At 42.6% G+C, this 17400-nt stretch overlaps 1 protein-coding gene across 1 annotated transcript in view; it reads right to left on the bottom strand.

The window, feature by feature from the left end:
* FGD1 (FYVE, RhoGEF and PH domain containing 1) overlaps positions 1-17400 on the bottom strand; it is a 68862-nt gene that overhangs the window by 21064 nt on the left and 30398 nt on the right. Inside the window, exons 4-12 of the mRNA XM_060183395.1 lie at positions 16895-17333; positions 14374-14463; positions 12985-13133; positions 9582-9738; positions 9287-9425; positions 1792-1850; positions 1510-1656; positions 452-544; positions 235-314 (exon numbers count right to left, since the gene is read on the bottom strand). Coding sequence (XP_060039378.1) covers positions 235-314; positions 452-544; positions 1510-1656; positions 1792-1850; positions 9287-9425; positions 9582-9738; positions 12985-13133; positions 14374-14463; positions 16895-17333 — 1353 coding nt within the window. The remainder of the gene's footprint in view (positions 1-234; positions 315-451; positions 545-1509; positions 1657-1791; positions 1851-9286; positions 9426-9581; positions 9739-12984; positions 13134-14373; positions 14464-16894; positions 17334-17400) is intronic.

Below are 17400 nucleotides of genomic sequence, written 5' to 3'. Positions count from 1 at the left end.
TTAAATCTCTGGATCAACAATAAGCTATTTGTGTTTTTCTTATTCATGTTCACATTAATATCCTACTCTTCCCTCTTTAATCCACCATAAAAGCAAACCCGCGTTTTTGGAGAAAGGTGTTCACCCCTTCTCTGGAAATATCTTTTCCCTACAGAGGTAGGCTAGAATTATAATCCCTCTCCATATCTTAAGGGGAGATGGGGCTGCAAAGAAGGGGGAGATAAAGGCAAATACCTGGCCTGTAGCTCCAGGGAACGCTGCTTTCCTGACACCAGGAAGGTCCGAGGCAGATTGAGGTTGGAACTTTCCTTTAGCTGAATAAAAGCAAAGGGGGACTTGGTGATGTCTACTGTGCTCCACAGACCCTTGCCTTCTGCACATACACATTTTTATAAACGTGGTCACAGTCAGAATGTCTTCAGGTTCCCATTTCCCACTTCCCAATGCTCACCTCCATGCCATCTACATCAATGCGTGCCCGCACGCTAAACTTTTGGCCAAGGAGACGCAGCCTGGGTACGCAGTAAAGAAGGCGGTCATTGAACTAGGAAGAAATAAAGTTGGGATCTATAAGTGGAAGACCAGGGTGAAGTGTACCTTCTTCATGGGACATCTGAATATATATTACTAGGGATTCAAGGCAAGTTTCAAGGAAAGAGACATGGGATGGGAATCATTTTTTAGTTAGGTAACAACTTCTAAGTTTTGGTCACAATATCTATAGAAAAGAAAATTCCCAGGACCAGGTGGTAGTACAACAGGTTAAAAACACACATTACAGTGCAAAAGGACACAGGTTCAAGCCCCTGGTACCCACCTGCATGTGAAAAGCTGCACAAGTGGTGAAGTGGTGCTGCAGGTGTTTCTCTGCCTCTTTTCCTCTTTATCTCCCCGCTCCCCTCTCAATTTTACTGTTTCTACCCAATAATAAATAAATACAATTTTAAAAGAAAGGGGTCGGGCGGTGGTGCAGTGGGTTAAGCGCATGTGGTGCAAAGTGCAGGGACCAGCGTAAGGATCCCGGTTCGAGCCCCCGGACCCCCACCTGCAGGGGAGTCGCTTCACAGGCAGTGAAGCAGGTCTGCAGGTGTCTATCTTTCTCTCCCCCTCTCTGTCTTCCCCTCCTCTCTCCATTTCTCTCTGTCCTGTCCAATGGCGAACAACATCAACAATGGCAATAATAATAACCACAGCGAGGCTACAACAACAAGGGCAACAAAAGGTGGAAAAATGGCCTCCAGGAGCAGTGGGTGCATGGTGCAGGCACCGAGCCCAGCAATAACCCTGGAGGAAAAAATTTAAAAATAAATAAATAAATAAATAAATAAATAATTAATTAATTTAAAAGAAAAAGAATATTTAAAAAAGAAAAAAAATCCCTAATATGGGTAGTGAAAACATTCGTTTATAAAGGAAAGGATAGCTAATGGGAGTTATAATAGTCTGTCAGGTAAATGTGTATGTTTGGGGCAGAGGGAAGAGGGATGACCTCTTACACGTAGCACTTACTAGTATGAGGTATCGGTCTTGAGTGGTCCCATTCTTGGCTGACAGCTTAAGGATATGGCCTTCTTTTATGAGCTCTTTGGTAGGGCTAACAATGTCTTCCTCACCCCCTAGAAGCTCATATACTTTCAGAAGCTTGTGCATTCGTTCCTGGTAGGGGACGTTGAGCAAAAGACAGTTGGGGTGCTATCCTCTCATCAATTGTCTACAGGTTAGAAGCCCACCAGGACAGAGATACCATAAGTAGGTGACCAAAGAAGATCAGGGATTAGAAAGTCCACTCACCATTTTGCGGATGGCAGCATTAGAGTGTTCAGCTGCTGTGGCTATCAGCTCCAGAGATTCTGCAGAAAGAGTAGGAGGTCAGGGAGTTGGGCTGTAGCGCAGCGGGTTAAGCGCAGGTGGCGCAAAGCACAAGGACCGGCATAAGGATCCCGGTTCGAACCCCGGCTCCCCACCTGCAGGGGAGTCACTTCACAGGCGGTGAAGCAGGTCTGCAGGTGTCTTTCTCTCCCCCTCTCTGTCTTCCCCTCCTCTCTCCGTTTCTCTCTGTCCTATCCAACAACGACGACAACAACAATAATAACTACAACAATAAAACAACAAGGGCAACAAAAGGGAATAAATAAATAAAATAAAATATTAAAAAAAAACTTTGAAAAAAAAGAAAGAGTAGGAGGTCAGATGGGGGGCTACAGAAGAAGGCTGTTTGTTACAGGTTTCTTTTTCTCTTTTTAAAGTGAATGCTGGAGGGACTTGGGTGGTGGTGCACTTGGTTAAATACATGCATTACAGTGCACAGTGCACAAGGACTCTTGTTTCAAGTCCTTGGTCCCCACCTGAAGGGTTAGGGGGGATAGTTTCATGAGAGTGGTTACAGGGCTACAGCTCTCTCTCTCTCTCTCTCTCTCTCTCTCTCTATATATATATATATATATATATATATACATAATATATATAGTATATATTATATATATATATATATATTTCTGCCTCTATCCAAAAATAATTTTTAAATATTTTTTAAAATAGGTCTGGGGAGGGGAGTTGGGTGGTAGTGCAGCAGGTTAAGCACACGTAGTGCAAAGCATTAATGGACCAGTGTAAGGATCCTGGTTCAAGCCCCTGGCTTCCCACCTGCAGGGAAGTTGCTTCATACGCAGTGAAGCAGGTCTGCAGGTGTCTTTCCCTCCCCCTCTCTGTCTTCCCTTCCTCTCTCTGTTTCTCTCTGTCCTATCCAACAACAACATCAATAAATAACAACAATAATAAAGACAACAATAAAACAAGAGCAACAAAAGGGAATAAACAAATATTTTAAAAAATAGGTCTGGGGAAACAGCATAATTATGCAAAAGGATTTCATGCCTGAGGTTCTGAGGTCCCAGGTTCAATCCCCAGCATCACCATGAGAGGTGAGCAATGCTCTGGTAAAAAATAAATAGGGGACAGGACGGTAGCTCAGCGGGTTAAGTGCACATGGTGCAAAGCGCAAGAATCCTGGTTCGAGACCCCAGATCCCCACCTGCAGAAGGGTTGTTTCACAAGTGGTGAAGCAGGTTTGCAGGTGTTTATCTTTCTCTCCCCGTCTTCCGCTCCTCAATTTCTCTATGTCTTAACAATTATGACATCAATAACAACAATAATAATAACCTTAACAATAATTTTTAAAAAAAGGTGGGAGTCAGGTGGTAGCGCAGCAGGTTAAGCGCAGGTGGCACGAAGTGCAAAGACTGGCTTAAGGATCCTGGTTCGAGCCCCTAGCTCCCCACCCAGGGGAGTCACTTCACAGGAGGTGGAGCAGGTCTGTAGGTGTCTATCTTTCTCTCCCCCTCTATGTCTTTCCCTCCTCTCTCCATTTCTCTCTGTCCTATCCAACAATGATGACATTAATAACTACAACAATAAAAACAAGAGGGAATAGATAAATACAAATTTAAAAAAGAAAAAGATTTAAAAAGGGGGGGCATCAAAAGGGACAAAATAGCCTCCAGGAGCAGTGAATTCTTAGTGTAAGCACCGAGCCCCAGCAGTAACCCTGGAGGCAATAATAATAATAATAATAATAATAATAATAAATAATTTATTTAGACTTTATTTTTAAAAGTTACATGTAATTATGTCCTTGTTTTTCCAATAAGGAAACTAGACTCAAGAGATAAAGTGGCAGCCCTAATTTTATTTTTTTAATATTTATTTATGGGGCCAGGTGGTGGTGTACCTGGTTAAGTGCACAAATTACAGTGCTCAAGGACCTGGGTTCAAGTCCCCGAACCCCAACTGCAGGGGGAAAACTTCATGAATGGTAAAGCAGGGATGCAGGTGTCTCTCTGTCTCCTCCCCTCTTTATCTCCCCCTCCCTTCTCAATTTCTCTCTGTATCTAAAAATAAATAAATAGTACTAAAAATTTAAAAAAACTTTAAAAATATTTTTAAAACTAGGTACATTCCATTAACTATGATACTTGCTTTTCAGGTTCTGCCCCTTGCTACAAGAATTTTACTCTATGACAACAAATCTGGATAGATTTTTCTTGGCCCACAGGCTGAGAGAGAAGGTTGTATTGCCATATGCAATCACCCATAATTCTGGTGTCTCGCTGCTGCCCTTAGGGTCTATAGATTGTGCGTGGGATAACTAGAATAAACTCAATATCATCAAAGGAATGTACCTGATGTAATGACATTCTGACAATGACATTTTAAGCACCTTTACCCTGACATTGTCTCCCTTAGGAATGTATTCTGGTTTTTATTTATGTAAACCACTTATTATCTGTCTAAACATTTACTCTTGGTGTGTATTTTACTTTAAAACATCTTTAATCTTCCTTGTTCCCTTCTCCTGTAATACACAATATTACTCCTGGAAGGTTGGGATGGATGGTCCTACACTTAACACTGTCCCAACTTGGAATGTGTGTCCCACCTGACCTCTTCTGGTAAAATAATATATAGAGAGAGGTAGAAATATTTAACATATAATTAATAGATAATATGTAATTAATATGATATATATATATATATTTTTTAACCAGAGCACTGCTCAGCTCTGGCTAATGGTGGTGTGGGGCATTGAGCCTGGAACTCCAGAGCCTCAGGCATGAAAATCTCTTTCCATAACCATTATACTATCTAACCCCACCCGCAGTCCTAATTTTTAGATTGTCTACCTGGAGTCAACAGAATTAACATCAGGGGCAGGAGAGATAGCATAATGGTGATGCGAAGAGACTCTCATACCTAAAATTCCAAAGTCCCAGATTCAACCCTTCCCTCACCACCACCAAGAAGCCAGAGCTGAGCAGTGCTCTGGTAAAAAAAAAAAAAAAAAAGAGTTAACATCAAAGCTGGAACTGTTCCCAAAGCTGCCTTTTTCTCCTTTGCATTCTTTATCTCCTCCACCACAGGACAGATGACATGCTGGGTGGTGGAGGCAGGAGGTGTCCAAGGAAGGAGGCAGGAAGATGTCACTGACAAGATGTGAGCATACAAGCTCAAGCCTGTGTAGGTTGCTGAGCTCAGATATCAAGGACTGTCTAGAGGTGTACTGCATGGGTATAAAATGACATTTCCAGGGGTTCTATGTGTATAGGCTGTCTGGGAGTTTAGCATTTGGGTGTTAGTCTGTCATTTGGGGAATGAAGTTAGGAAGCTTGGCATATAGGCTTGATCTGAAAGCTATAGTGGGGCACAATCTGAAGTAGGCAGACTAGGATCTAGGTTTTAAATTCAGTCTAGAGCTTGGAGTAGACTCCTAAGATCAAGAGTTCCAGTTGGTCTGATTTTGGAAGTCCTAGGTTCCGGAATTCAGTCTGAGATATAGACAGTGGGGGAGTCAGTCTGGGGAACCAGAGATATGAATCAGCGGTGCTCAGAAGTAGAGGTAGTTCCTGGGATTTAAGTATACAGGGTAAAAAACAGGGAGATTAACTGTAAGATCTCAGGCTGGAGAAGTTAATCAGCACATTTCTGGATGGCTCTCAGAGATTGTTAATCTAAGGATCTCAGAAAACCAGATTGAGAAATTCTTTTTGAGGGTTTTATCTTTGGGCTTAGTGTGAAGCTCAGTCACCAAACTCAAACTCTGACATTCATTCTGGGTCCTCAGATAAGGTTAAGGTTGACACAGAACAGAACCAAAGTTAATTAACTCAATTTAGGCTGATTTTCAAAGTATTCAGTATGGAGTATCTCATCCATTTAATAATACAAATAGCTAACACTTACTGAGCCATTACTATGTATAAGATATTATACTAAAAGTTTTACCTGCATTATTTCATTTATTCTCCAAACAGTCCTATGAAATCAGTAGCACCTTTGTCCCTATTCTACACATGAGAGTATAGGAGGCCAAAATGCTAAGCAGCTTGCCCTGAAATATACAGTTAGTAAAAGGGACTCTATCCAGGGTTTAGTTACAAAGGAGTAAACTCCTTTGGGGAATCTAGTTTATGGACACACACACACACACACACACACACACACACACACACACACACACACCTGCCTTGGGGGAATTTCAGTTTGGGAATGTCATGTAAGCTAGGGGTCCAGTGTAGTTGAAGAACTCAGTCCTGGAAGTTCAATATTGGCATTTGACTCTGAGATTCATGGGCCCTAAGTGGGGAAATGAGATAGGAGGTGTCTTCAAGAGTCCCTAGATGGAGGGAAATAAAATGTGGAGAATTAGCATGGCATTGATAATCATTTTTCTGAGGTCTCAATATGGGGTCCAGTCCCAATTCTACTGGACTAAGCCTGGAAATCTCAATCTGTGAATCTATGTCTAGTAGGTAGGAAACGGGGGAAGGGGTTTAGCACCCCAAAGGTGCTGCAGTGGTAGAATGCAGGACTTAAGGACATGAAGACAGGGGAGATAGAATAATGGTTATGCAAATAGTCTCTCATGCCTGAGGCTCCAAAGTCCCAGGTTCAATCCCCTGCACCACCATAAGCTAGAGCTGAGCAGTGCTGGGGAGGGGGGAGTACAAGGTCCTGAGTTTGATCCCTGGCACTACATATGTTTGAGTGATGCTCTGAGTCTCTCACCCCTTCATTAATAATAAAACATTAAAGGTAATAATATAAAAACAACAACAAAAAGAAAGGACTACAAAATAGCTTACATGGATAGTGTGCTTCTTGGTCATGCACAAAGTCTATGTTTGAACCCGGCCTCCAATGCACTGAAAAATTATACTGCTACTGCCTTTTTGCTGTGAAATATCTCCAGAAATGCCAATCCTGAGATGCCAATCTCCCAAATTCTATTGCCTGGTGAGATTTTTCCTAACACAAAGGACTACCTTGTCTATTTCAGCTTGTGTGTTTTCCAACAAACTTACAGATCTTAAATATAGGCTGGGGCCTATATTACTGTGTACGTGTATTCATGTTCCCACAAATTAGGGGCAAGTCTATATATTTTTTTATAAATATTTTTTTTATTAATGAGAAATACAGGAGGAGAGAGAGAAAGAATCACATATCACTCTGGTACAAGTGCTGCCGGGGGTTAAACTCGGGACCTTATGCTTAAGAGTCCCATGCTTTATCCATTACGTCACCTCCGAGACCACAAGTCTATACTTTAAAGTAAAAGTATTTAGTAGTCCTTTGTGATTAAATTTAAACTTAATAAGATAAAAAAAAAAACTAGTAGAAGGGCCTAAAAAAAAGGCACCATAAATTCTTCAATCAACTATTTATTACTTAGCCCTAAACATCTTCCTCTCCTGCCCCTATTTCATTTCTCTCATTCACTCTAGCTATTCAACTAACTATACAAGAGACAGTAAATAAGGTTTACTCTTCCATCTTTTTATCTCTTTTGACAGAGTACCAACATTATTGTCACCACTTGCCAATCTTTAGCAGGAACACTGTAAACAGCTGGCCAAGTCTGGATATATATATATATCCCTAAGACATCTTTTTTATATTTATTTATTTATTTATTTTCCCTTTTGTTTGTTTAACATTGTTGTCGTTATTTATGTCGTTGTTGGATAGGACAGAGAGAAATGGAGAGAAGAGGGGAAGACAGAGACGGGGAGAGAAAGACAGACACCTGCAGACTTGCTTCACTACTTGTGAAGCAACTCCCCTGCAGGTGTGGAGCTGGGAGCTTGAACAGGGATCCTTAAGCCAGTCCTTGTGCTTTGTGCCACATATGCTTAACGCACCGCGCCTCCGCCCGACTCCCCCTAAGACAACTTTTATTATAATTATCAAACAAGTAAATGCCAAAAACTTGTTGTTAACTTAGACCCCACTAAAAAACTAGGTCTATGGTGGGGAAGATAGCATAATGATTATACAGACTCTGTTGACTGAGGCTCCCAGGTCTCAGGTTCAATCCCCCATTCCACCATAAGCCAAAGCTAAGTAAAAAAAAAAAAAAAAAAAAAACCTAGGTCAGTTTCCTCCCTAACTCATTTGGACTGGCTTGTATATAACAAATGACATTCAAAGCCATAACAACTATGAGAAAGTTTAAGCTTGTCAGACAAAGAAAGGACCATAAAAACTGGAAAAGAGCAAGAGACTGGCTCGTTTAATGATGGCTATTTTGGCCAATATCAGGCCACCTCATCATCTGAGGTCCTATACATACTATGGGTCTAGATCTCTAACAGATCCCTGTCTTTACCATCACTGGTAACTTCCATTAGGAATGTCATCACTAGCCCTTTTGTGGGCCTCACCATGACCTTACCCTCACTACAAACTAGCAATGGTAAGGACAGCCCCACTCTCTGAACAGAAACTGGGTCATCTTACTCTGCCACTTAAGGAAGAATGGTCCTGTAATGTGTGTAGCGCAGACTGTTCTGGGCTGTTACCATGACTCACATGATCATGAGCTCAAACTCACAGGGACCCAGAGGTTACAAAGGCTCCTGTACTAAATATGAATATACATGGGTCCTGGGTTAGATTTATGTGATAAACTGTTAATTATCTTTATTTTTTTCAAGTTTGGAAGCTAATTTTTTCCTTAACCCAGCTTTCAAGTTCTATTTTCCACTCTGACATCATCCTCCTAGACAATATTTCTAGTTCACCACTTTGCTCAAGCAAAGACTACTAAAGTCCTGGGCTCCTAGGAACACACCTAAAATAGACATCCTAGTTTCTTTCCACCCTTAGGGTCCTTATTCTTATGGGCTCTACTCCTACTTTTTGGCTCCTATTTATTAATTATTTTGTCCTGTATCACTGCGTTTCAGCCACCAAATTTCAGTTGCTACTATGATCTCATCCTGACCTCCCTAGGCAGATGAACTTACCAGTGTACCAGTGTATCTTGGAGCCTCACTTCTCCAGGGCCTACCCTACTGGGGAATGCTAGAGACAGGCTGAGGGTATGGATCTGGGTTTTCAGTTCTTGGATCTTCAGGTTCAGTTTCATTTTAGACTTGGAACAACTTCACTGAGGGATGAGATTGGGGGTAAGTTTTGGGGTCTCAGCCTAGGAAATGAGTGGGTCCTTCTAGGGAATCATTCTGGGCATGCTCTCCAAATTCTGGAATTCTAGCTGGGAATTTCAGACTGGGAGAATCCCTCTGAATATTCTGTCTCAGTACTCAGACAGACATCCCATCCTCGAGGTTCATGCTAGAGTTTCAGATTAGAGTCTCTCTCTCTCTCTCTCTCTCTCTCTCTCTGTGTGTGTGTGTGTGTATTCTATGCTTGATTCTAAATTATGTTGCAATTGAAGGCTGTGAGATAAGGTTTGACGGATAGTGGGAGGTCCAGGTGTAGTACTCACTTTGGGCATCCTTACTGTCAGGGGAGCCATGGGGCAGCTTTAACAAATAGTCTTTGAGAAGCAGCTCATAGCGAGGGATACGTTGCACAGGTTCCAGCATGTGATGCTGCAATGTCAGGTTGCCACAGGCTTCCTCCTTCTGTGACAAACAGAAACAGAGGTGTTCAAGATTTGGCAGCAGATCCCCTTCACACACACACACACACACACACACACACACACACACACACACACACACACACACACACACGCAATGAATCCCTTGGGACTTCATCTCTCCAGCTGCACTGCTTACCTGTACCTCATGGATAATCACTTTAAACTGGGTGGAGCGCTCTGTCCAGGTGTTGACCAGCTCCACAGCCCTGTCAAAGTTCTTCACATATTCACCATACATCTTGAGGAAAGGTGCCAACTTCTGCAGTATATCTCCAATGCGTGGATAGCGGTCCCTGGGGTGGGAGCAGAGTTTGACAAAGTCCAGCTAATTTTTCTTATCTCCTGGAACCTCAACCCCCTAGGTCTCCAACCCTAGCCAGACTATTCTCATCTTAAGTCTTGAACATCTACTTCATACTCAGTCTTCTCCTTCAGAAATATTACTTACAGCTTGAATTATGTGCCAATTAGTCTAAGAGGCTTAACTTGACCTAAGAGCATGCCATAGGGTAGCACTTAACCTAATTCTACTCTGCCTGAACACTAGAAATAACATTTCCTGGATATCATCCCTGATTTCACTGCAAGGGTTTCTTTACATACTGATTACTAGTACTGTAGTACTAGACTTGTGCTGGGTGATTCTAGGAATGCAAGTAAGTCACACTCAGTAGAATCCTGAGAGAGTAACTGGCAGGGGAGGTAAAATCACCAGGCCTGGGGAGTCGGGCTGTAGCGCAGCGGGTTAAGCGCAGGTGGCGCAAAGCACAAGGACCGGCATAAGGATCCCGGTTCGAGCCCCGGCTCCCCACCTGCAGGGGAGTCACTTCACAGGCGGTGAAGCAGGTCTGCAGGTGTCTATCTTTCTCTCCTCCTCTCTGTCGTCCCCTCCTGTCTCCATTTCTCTCTGTCCTATCCAACAATGACGACAACAACAATAATAACTACAACAATAAAACAACAAGGGCAACAAAAGGGAATAAATAAAATTAAAAAAAAAATCACCAGGCCTGGTCGTACTTTTTTTTAATTTTTATTTATTCATTCCCTTTTGTTGCCCTTGTTGCTGGTTGTACTTCTAACAAAGGGCCAGGTCTAGTCCCAGTCCTCACTGACCACAATTTAGTAGAGGATATATACAACTAGGTATGGTTCCCACTCATAGTGATCATAGTCTGGTGGGAGAGACACATGACTTAGGCTTGGCTGCCAGAGATGTTCCTCAGAGGCGGAGCCAATATTTTGCATGTATGAGGTCTGAGTTTAGTTCCAAGCACCAAAAACATACAACAAAAGAAAAATCAGGCTTGTGCTCAGCCCCTGGGGAGGTGGGGTCACAATAAGTTCACAGAAATATGAGTCTGTTTCATACTTTATCATGTGAGAGAAACTGAGATGTTTAGCAGGAAATGATATAGTTGATTGATGTTTGGAAAAATTATGGATGGTGGCAGAGACTGTAAAGGGTGACTTTGAAGAGGAGAAATTGGAGCCTGAGAGACTACCTTAGGACTCAGCTGAAGCATTCATTACTTCTCTTTAAATCCTAACTCTCAGGCTAGGTTTAGTCCATTGATCTAGATTCCCATTCTTTGCTTTGCTGTAGCACTGATTAAAAATAAACCAATGGGAGCCAGGCAGTGGTGCAGCGGGTTAAGCATATATGGCACTAAGTGCAAGGACCCGAGTAAGGATCCCGGTTCAAGCCCCCAGCTCCCCACCTGCAGGGGGGTCGCTTCACAGGTGGTGAAGCACGTCTGCAAGTGTCTGTCTTTCTCTCCCCTCCTCTCTTGATTTCTCTCTGTACTATCCAGCAATAACAACAGCAATGACAATAGTAATAACAACAAGAGCAATGGAAACAACAAAATGGGAAAAAATGGCCTTCAGGAGCAGTGGATTCGTAGTTCAGGCACCGAGCCCCAGCAATAACACAGGAGGCAAACAAACAAAAAACATTTAGGGTATAGTCTTATAATCTCTAAAAAATAAGTATATAAATGTTGGGGCCAGGTAGTGCTGCACCTGGCTAAGCATACACATTATATTGTGCAAGAAGCCAGGTTCAAGCCCCTAGTCCCCATTTACAGGGGAAAGCTTCAAAAGTGATGAAGTAGAGATGCAGGTGTCTGTCTCCTTCCCTCTCTATCTCCCTCTCCCTTCTCAATTTCAATTAATAAATAAATTAATTAAATTAAATTAAAAAGTATATAAATGTTTTAAAAATGAAGCAAACAAAGTATACAAACGAAAATTTTAAAAGGTGATCTGGGAGGTGGTGCAATGGATAAAGCACTGGATTCTCAAGCATGAGGTCCCGAGTTCAGCCCCCAGCAGCACATGTACCGGTGTGATGTCTGGTTCTTTCTTTCTTCTCCTATAATTCTATTAATAAATAAATAAAATATTTTTTAAAAAAGAAAATTTTAAAAGATCTCTACTTGAATCAACCCATTTAATCCTTAAAAAGTCTAAAGGGGGCTGGGTGGTGGCACACCTGGTTGAGCGTATGTATTACAATGCACAAAGACCCAGGTTTGAGCACCCGGTCCCCACCTGCAGGGGGGAAGCTTTGCTAGTGGTGAAGCAGTGCTGCAGGAGTCTCTCTGTCTCTCTCACTCTCTATTACCCCCTCCCCTCTTGATTTCTGGCTGTCTCTATCCAATAAATAAAGATTTAAAAAATCCTGTAAGAGTTGTTTTATTATTGTTCTCATTTTATAGATGAGAAAACTACAGTGATTGAAGAAACTCGCTTAATGTCACAAAGCTTTAATTAAGCAGCAGAGTTAGAATTTGAGTCTAGTTAATTTGGTTCCTAAACGCCTACACTTAAGGCCTATGCTATTCTGTTGTAATTGTTTTTTTTTATTTTGCCTCTAGGGTTATCACTGGGGCTTAGTGCCTGCACTATAAATCCACTGCTCCTGGTGGACATCTTTTTTCCAGTTGTTGCTGTTATTTTTGTTGCTGTTATTGTTGGATAGGACAGAGAGAAATTGAGAGAGGAAGGGAAGACAGAGAGGAGGAGAGAAAGACACCTCGGGCAGCGATAGATAGCATAATGATTATGCAAAGAGACTCTCATATCTGAGGCTTCAAAGTCCCAGGTTTAATCCCCTGCACCACCATAAACCAGAGCTGCTGAGTGCTCTGTTAAAAAAAAAGAAAGAGAGATAGAAAGAAAGAGAGAAAAAAAGACAGACAGACAACTGCAGACCTGCTTCACTGCTTGCGAAGTGAACCCCCTGCAGGTGGAGAGCCAGGGACTAAAACTGAGATCCTTGCACAGGTCCTTGTGCTTCTCACTATATGCACTTAACCCAGTGTGCTACCATGCGCCCCCCCCCTTATTTGTAATTTTCTGAGACTCAGTCTGTTTTATATTAGATTGAGAATGTCTAGAAGATAAAACTTAGATCTGATTCTTTTGGTAAAAAAACAGTATGAGAGGAAAGCCAGTAGGAATGGCACATCTCCAGCTTGGGTTTGTGGGATAATGGACAGGAGGAAGGGTATCCTAGTTCTGGAGTTCCTTACCACTCCTCCATGCGTTTCTCTAGCTCAGGCAGCAGGAACTGCTGATGGAAGCAATAGATGGAGCAGATGTTAGAGAAGATGCCATGGACAATGTCAGCTGGGAAGGAACTTCGGTTCCGAGCTTCTTCCAGCAGACGGGCACAGAACACCTGTGGGGCAGAGCAGTAGCACTTAGCCAGTTAAGCCTGGAGATTGGCTGGGGAAGGGGAAACTCGCCAATGAGGGAAGTGTTTGTGGACCAACTCTGTGGAGTTTTGGTATTAGCACTGGTCTTGAGATCAAGGAAAGAGACTCTCATGCCTGAGGCTCCAAAGCCCCAGATTTAATCCCCTGCACCACCACAAACCAGAGCTGAGCAGTAAAATAAATAAATAAATAAATAAATAATGGGAAGTCAGAGGTAGCACAGCAGGTTAAGCACATGTGGCGCAAAGCGCAAGGACCAGCTTAAGAATCCCGGTTCGAGCCCCCAGCTCCCCATATACAAGGGAATTGCTTCACAGGCATTGAAGCAGGTCTGTAGGTGTCTTTCTCTCCCCCTCTCTGTCTTCTTCTCCCCTCTCCATTTCTCTCTGTCTTATCCAACAACAATGACATCAATAACAACAACAATAATAACTACAACAACAATGAAAAACAACAAGGGCAATAAAAGGGAAAATAAATATATATATATTTTTAAATGTGGTTGGATTTCACACCATTAAGGTAAGGACTTGGAGGAGGCACTAGAATAAGAAGGCAGCATCAGGGTCAGTTTCATAATTAGATTCCAAATCAGGAAGATGACTGGAACTATGGCTGGCTGAGTGGTGGCGCACCCAGTTGAGTGCATCTGTTACAATGAGCAAGGACCAGGGTTCAAGCCTCCAATTCCCACCTGCAGGGAGGAAACTTCACACCTGGTGGAGCAGTGTTTCAGATATCTCTATCTCCCTCTTTACCTCTTCCTTCCTTCTTAATTCCTCTCTATATCTATCCAATAAATAAATAATTAAAAAATTTTAAAGAGGGCTGGAATTATTTCCATTCATTTAACAAATACTGTACAGTTCCTATTCTAGAGGTGAGGCTAGAATAGTGAACACAGCAGACAAAAATACCTACTTTCAGGAATTCTAGTGAATTTGGGGTCTAGAATGGGGTTCAAATGAGGTTTAGGGTATGGTTCACAGCCAGAGGGCAGAGTTGTAGTCAGGCTTAGTGTTTCCCTAGGGAATTAGGTATGACGGTGCAAAATTCAATCTTGGGTTGATAATCAGAGTTGGCTTCAGGGACAGGATAAGTGATTCTAGATTCTATTCCCAGTGGTGAAGTAATCCTATTCCTACTTCCATGATACCCACCTACCAAGTTATGGGGTCCCATGACCTCTGAGGGACCATTTACCTGATCCAAGAGATGGAGCCGGGAAACATATGCCTTCTCAGTTTGTAGAAGTTCATTTGCAATATGGAACACCTTCTGCTGCACAGTCAACTGGAAAGGAAAAGAGGCAACTGCTGATCCACCATTCTGTACTCTAACCCTCACCCATCCAGTACTGCTATCAGATAACCATACTCCTATTCCTGGACCCATAAATTTCTCAGCTTCATCCCTGACTCCTCAGGATAAAGTCCACCCCTCAAGTCTAATGGTTTTTAGCTACTCATTGACCCAGCTACTTCTCATCCTAATCATTTCAGCATAGTTTAGTGGTTAAGTGTATTGGTAGGGGAAGTCTGACTTTCTGGGTTTAAATCCCAGCTCTACCATTTGTTAGCTTATGTAAGTTGTGTATGTATTCTGAACTCAAGTCCCCTCAGGCACAAATACAGATAATAATAGGACCGCAGTTCATTTGTAACTGAGATAATTACATTGTTTCATATAAATAAAACATAGCAGGTAGGGAGTAGATAGCATAATGGCTATACAAAGAAACGTGTGCCTGAGGCTCCAAAGTCCCAGGTTTCAATCCCCACACCACCATAAACCTAAATAAAGCAGACTACAGGTTAAATAGTCTATAGCTGCTATTTACCCACTCAGTCCAATGTCAGCAAAGACTTGCTGAACACCTAGGGTATGAGGAAAACACAAAAGAATAAAATATAGGAGCCAGGTGGTGGTGCACCTGGTTAGGACCTAGGGTCAAGATCCTAGTCCCTCACCTGCAGGGGGAAAGCTTCATGAATGGTGAAGCAGGGCTGCAGGTGTCTGCCTCACTCCCTCTTTATCAACTCTTCCCTTCTCAATTTCTCTCTGTCTCTATCCAATAATAAATAAATAAAAATATTTATAAAAGTGGTCTGGGAGGTGGTGCAGTGGATAAAGCATTGGACTCTCAAGCATGAGGTCTTGAGTTCGATCTCTGGACGCACATGTGCCAGAGAGATGTCTGGTTCTTTCTCTCTCCTGTCTTTCTCATCAATCAATAAATAAAAATCTTAAAAAATAAAATATTTAAAAATATTTATAAAAAAGAAAGTGTTTATGCCAGAGGCCACACTTATTTAAAAAAAGAATAAAATGTATAAAATTCATTACTGTTAAACCAGTTTCCTATATATGGAACACATGTTTGTTGAGTTTATGGCTCTGCCCCATGCTTGATCTGATTGCTGGAGGGGCAGATACTTTGTCTCTGATCTTACTTAAGGATAAAGATGTCCTGTAAAACAGTGTTAGTCTGTCAGGGCACATAAAGGGATTTCTACTGTCAAGAGTGTTCATTCCCATAGCTCAGGTCCCTGGGCGAGCTGCCCCTCCAGAAGCCAGATATTAAGAAATCTCTCTAGATGTGAGAGCCTTTCCATTTTACAAATAAGAAAACTTAGGTCTGTGGTAGGGAAACAGAGAGAAGAGATTTGTCCAAAGTCACATAGCTACTGGGTAATGGGATTTTCAACCTGGAATAGGACTTGAATGATTCCCATTCTGGGCTGTGGAAATATCATGGTGGTAGTACACAAGATTTGCATGTGAGAGGCCCCAGGTTCAATCCTTTAATAGCCAGATATGAGTAGTTCTCTCATATAAACAAACAAGCCAGGTGGTGGTATACCCAGTTGAGCAAGGACTTGAGTTCAAGATTCCATTTGCAGGGGGAAAGCTTTACAAGTGATGAAACAATGCTGCATGTGTCTCTCTCCCTCTCTTACCTTCCCATTGTCTCCTGATTTCCTTCTGTCTGTGACCAATAAATAAATAATTTTAATAAATAAATATTTTATCTTAAAGAAACACAAATTAAGGACCCCCCCCCAGTAAGCCCATCTTCAAAATAAAAACTCAGGTCTGGGGAGTCGGGTTCAAGGTCCTGGCTTCCCACCTGCAGGGGCGTCGCTTCACAGGTGGTGAAGCAAGTATGCAGGTGTCTATCTTTCTTTCTCCCCCTCTGTCTTCCCCTCCTCTCTCCATTTCTCTCTGTCCTGTCCAACAACGACAACATCAATAACAACAATAATAACTACAACAATAAAACAACAAGGGCAACATAAGGGAAAATAAATAAAATAAATAAATATTGAAAAAAAATTAAAAAGAAATTCAGGTCTGCAAGAGGGTAGATAGCATAATGGTTATGCAGAGACTCTCATGCCTGAGGCTTCAAAGTCCCAGGTTCAATCCTCCACACCACCGCCAGCCAGATCTGAGCAGTGCTCTGGTAAAACAAATCAAAACAAAAGAATAACAACAACAAAAACTAAGGTCCAGTTAGTGGCTCCCTAATAATGGCTCCCTAGTGATGGAGAGAGTGAGAAGGGCACACTAATGATAGTACTAGAAAAGCCTGGAAGCTAAACATCCAAAATGAAAATGATGTCCTGTTTCAATAAATTCTGGGCTAGAAGAAGAAGCATGCATAAGAGACAGGCTCCTGGTTTTTCCACATGGTCCTGCTTCGGTGAACATGGATCAGTACCTCCACAGACTCATGTCTTTCCATCGGGAGCACTGCGATTTCTCTGTCCTTCTCATCTTCCTCATCTTCATCCTCCTCCTCCAAGTCACTATCAACCTCCTGGGAGCCAGGTCGATGGGGATCAGCCAAAGGAACAGGGGCACTGGCCAGGGCAGGAGGCCCAAGGCAGAGGCTGTGGCTGGGGGGCCCATCATCACTGACGAAGCAGGTCTCCTCACTGTTGGATGGTGAGCTGATGCTGTCAATACCACTGTCCCGGTTGGGCATCTTCTCGCCATCCCGGGGCCCAGGAGCCAGCAGGAACAGGCAGCGGGATGCTTCACCCTCAGGGAGCTGGGACACTGGTGGCTGCAGGGGTGGCTGTGGCAGCATGGCTGGTTCTGTGGGACCTGAGCTGGGGCCAGGGACTGGCCTATCTGAGGCAACAATCACAGGTTCTCTGAGATGGGTGGTGGACACACATGGAGATACGACATGAGTTTGACTCAAAGGACTGTCTTGTGACC

This window comes from Erinaceus europaeus, chromosome X (genome assembly GCF_950295315.1).
Source record: "Erinaceus europaeus chromosome X, mEriEur2.1, whole genome shotgun sequence".
In the NCBI taxonomy this organism is placed as follows: Eukaryota; Metazoa; Chordata; class Mammalia; order Eulipotyphla; family Erinaceidae; genus Erinaceus; species Erinaceus europaeus.
This window is presented reverse-complemented; position numbering and strand designations above follow the sequence as displayed.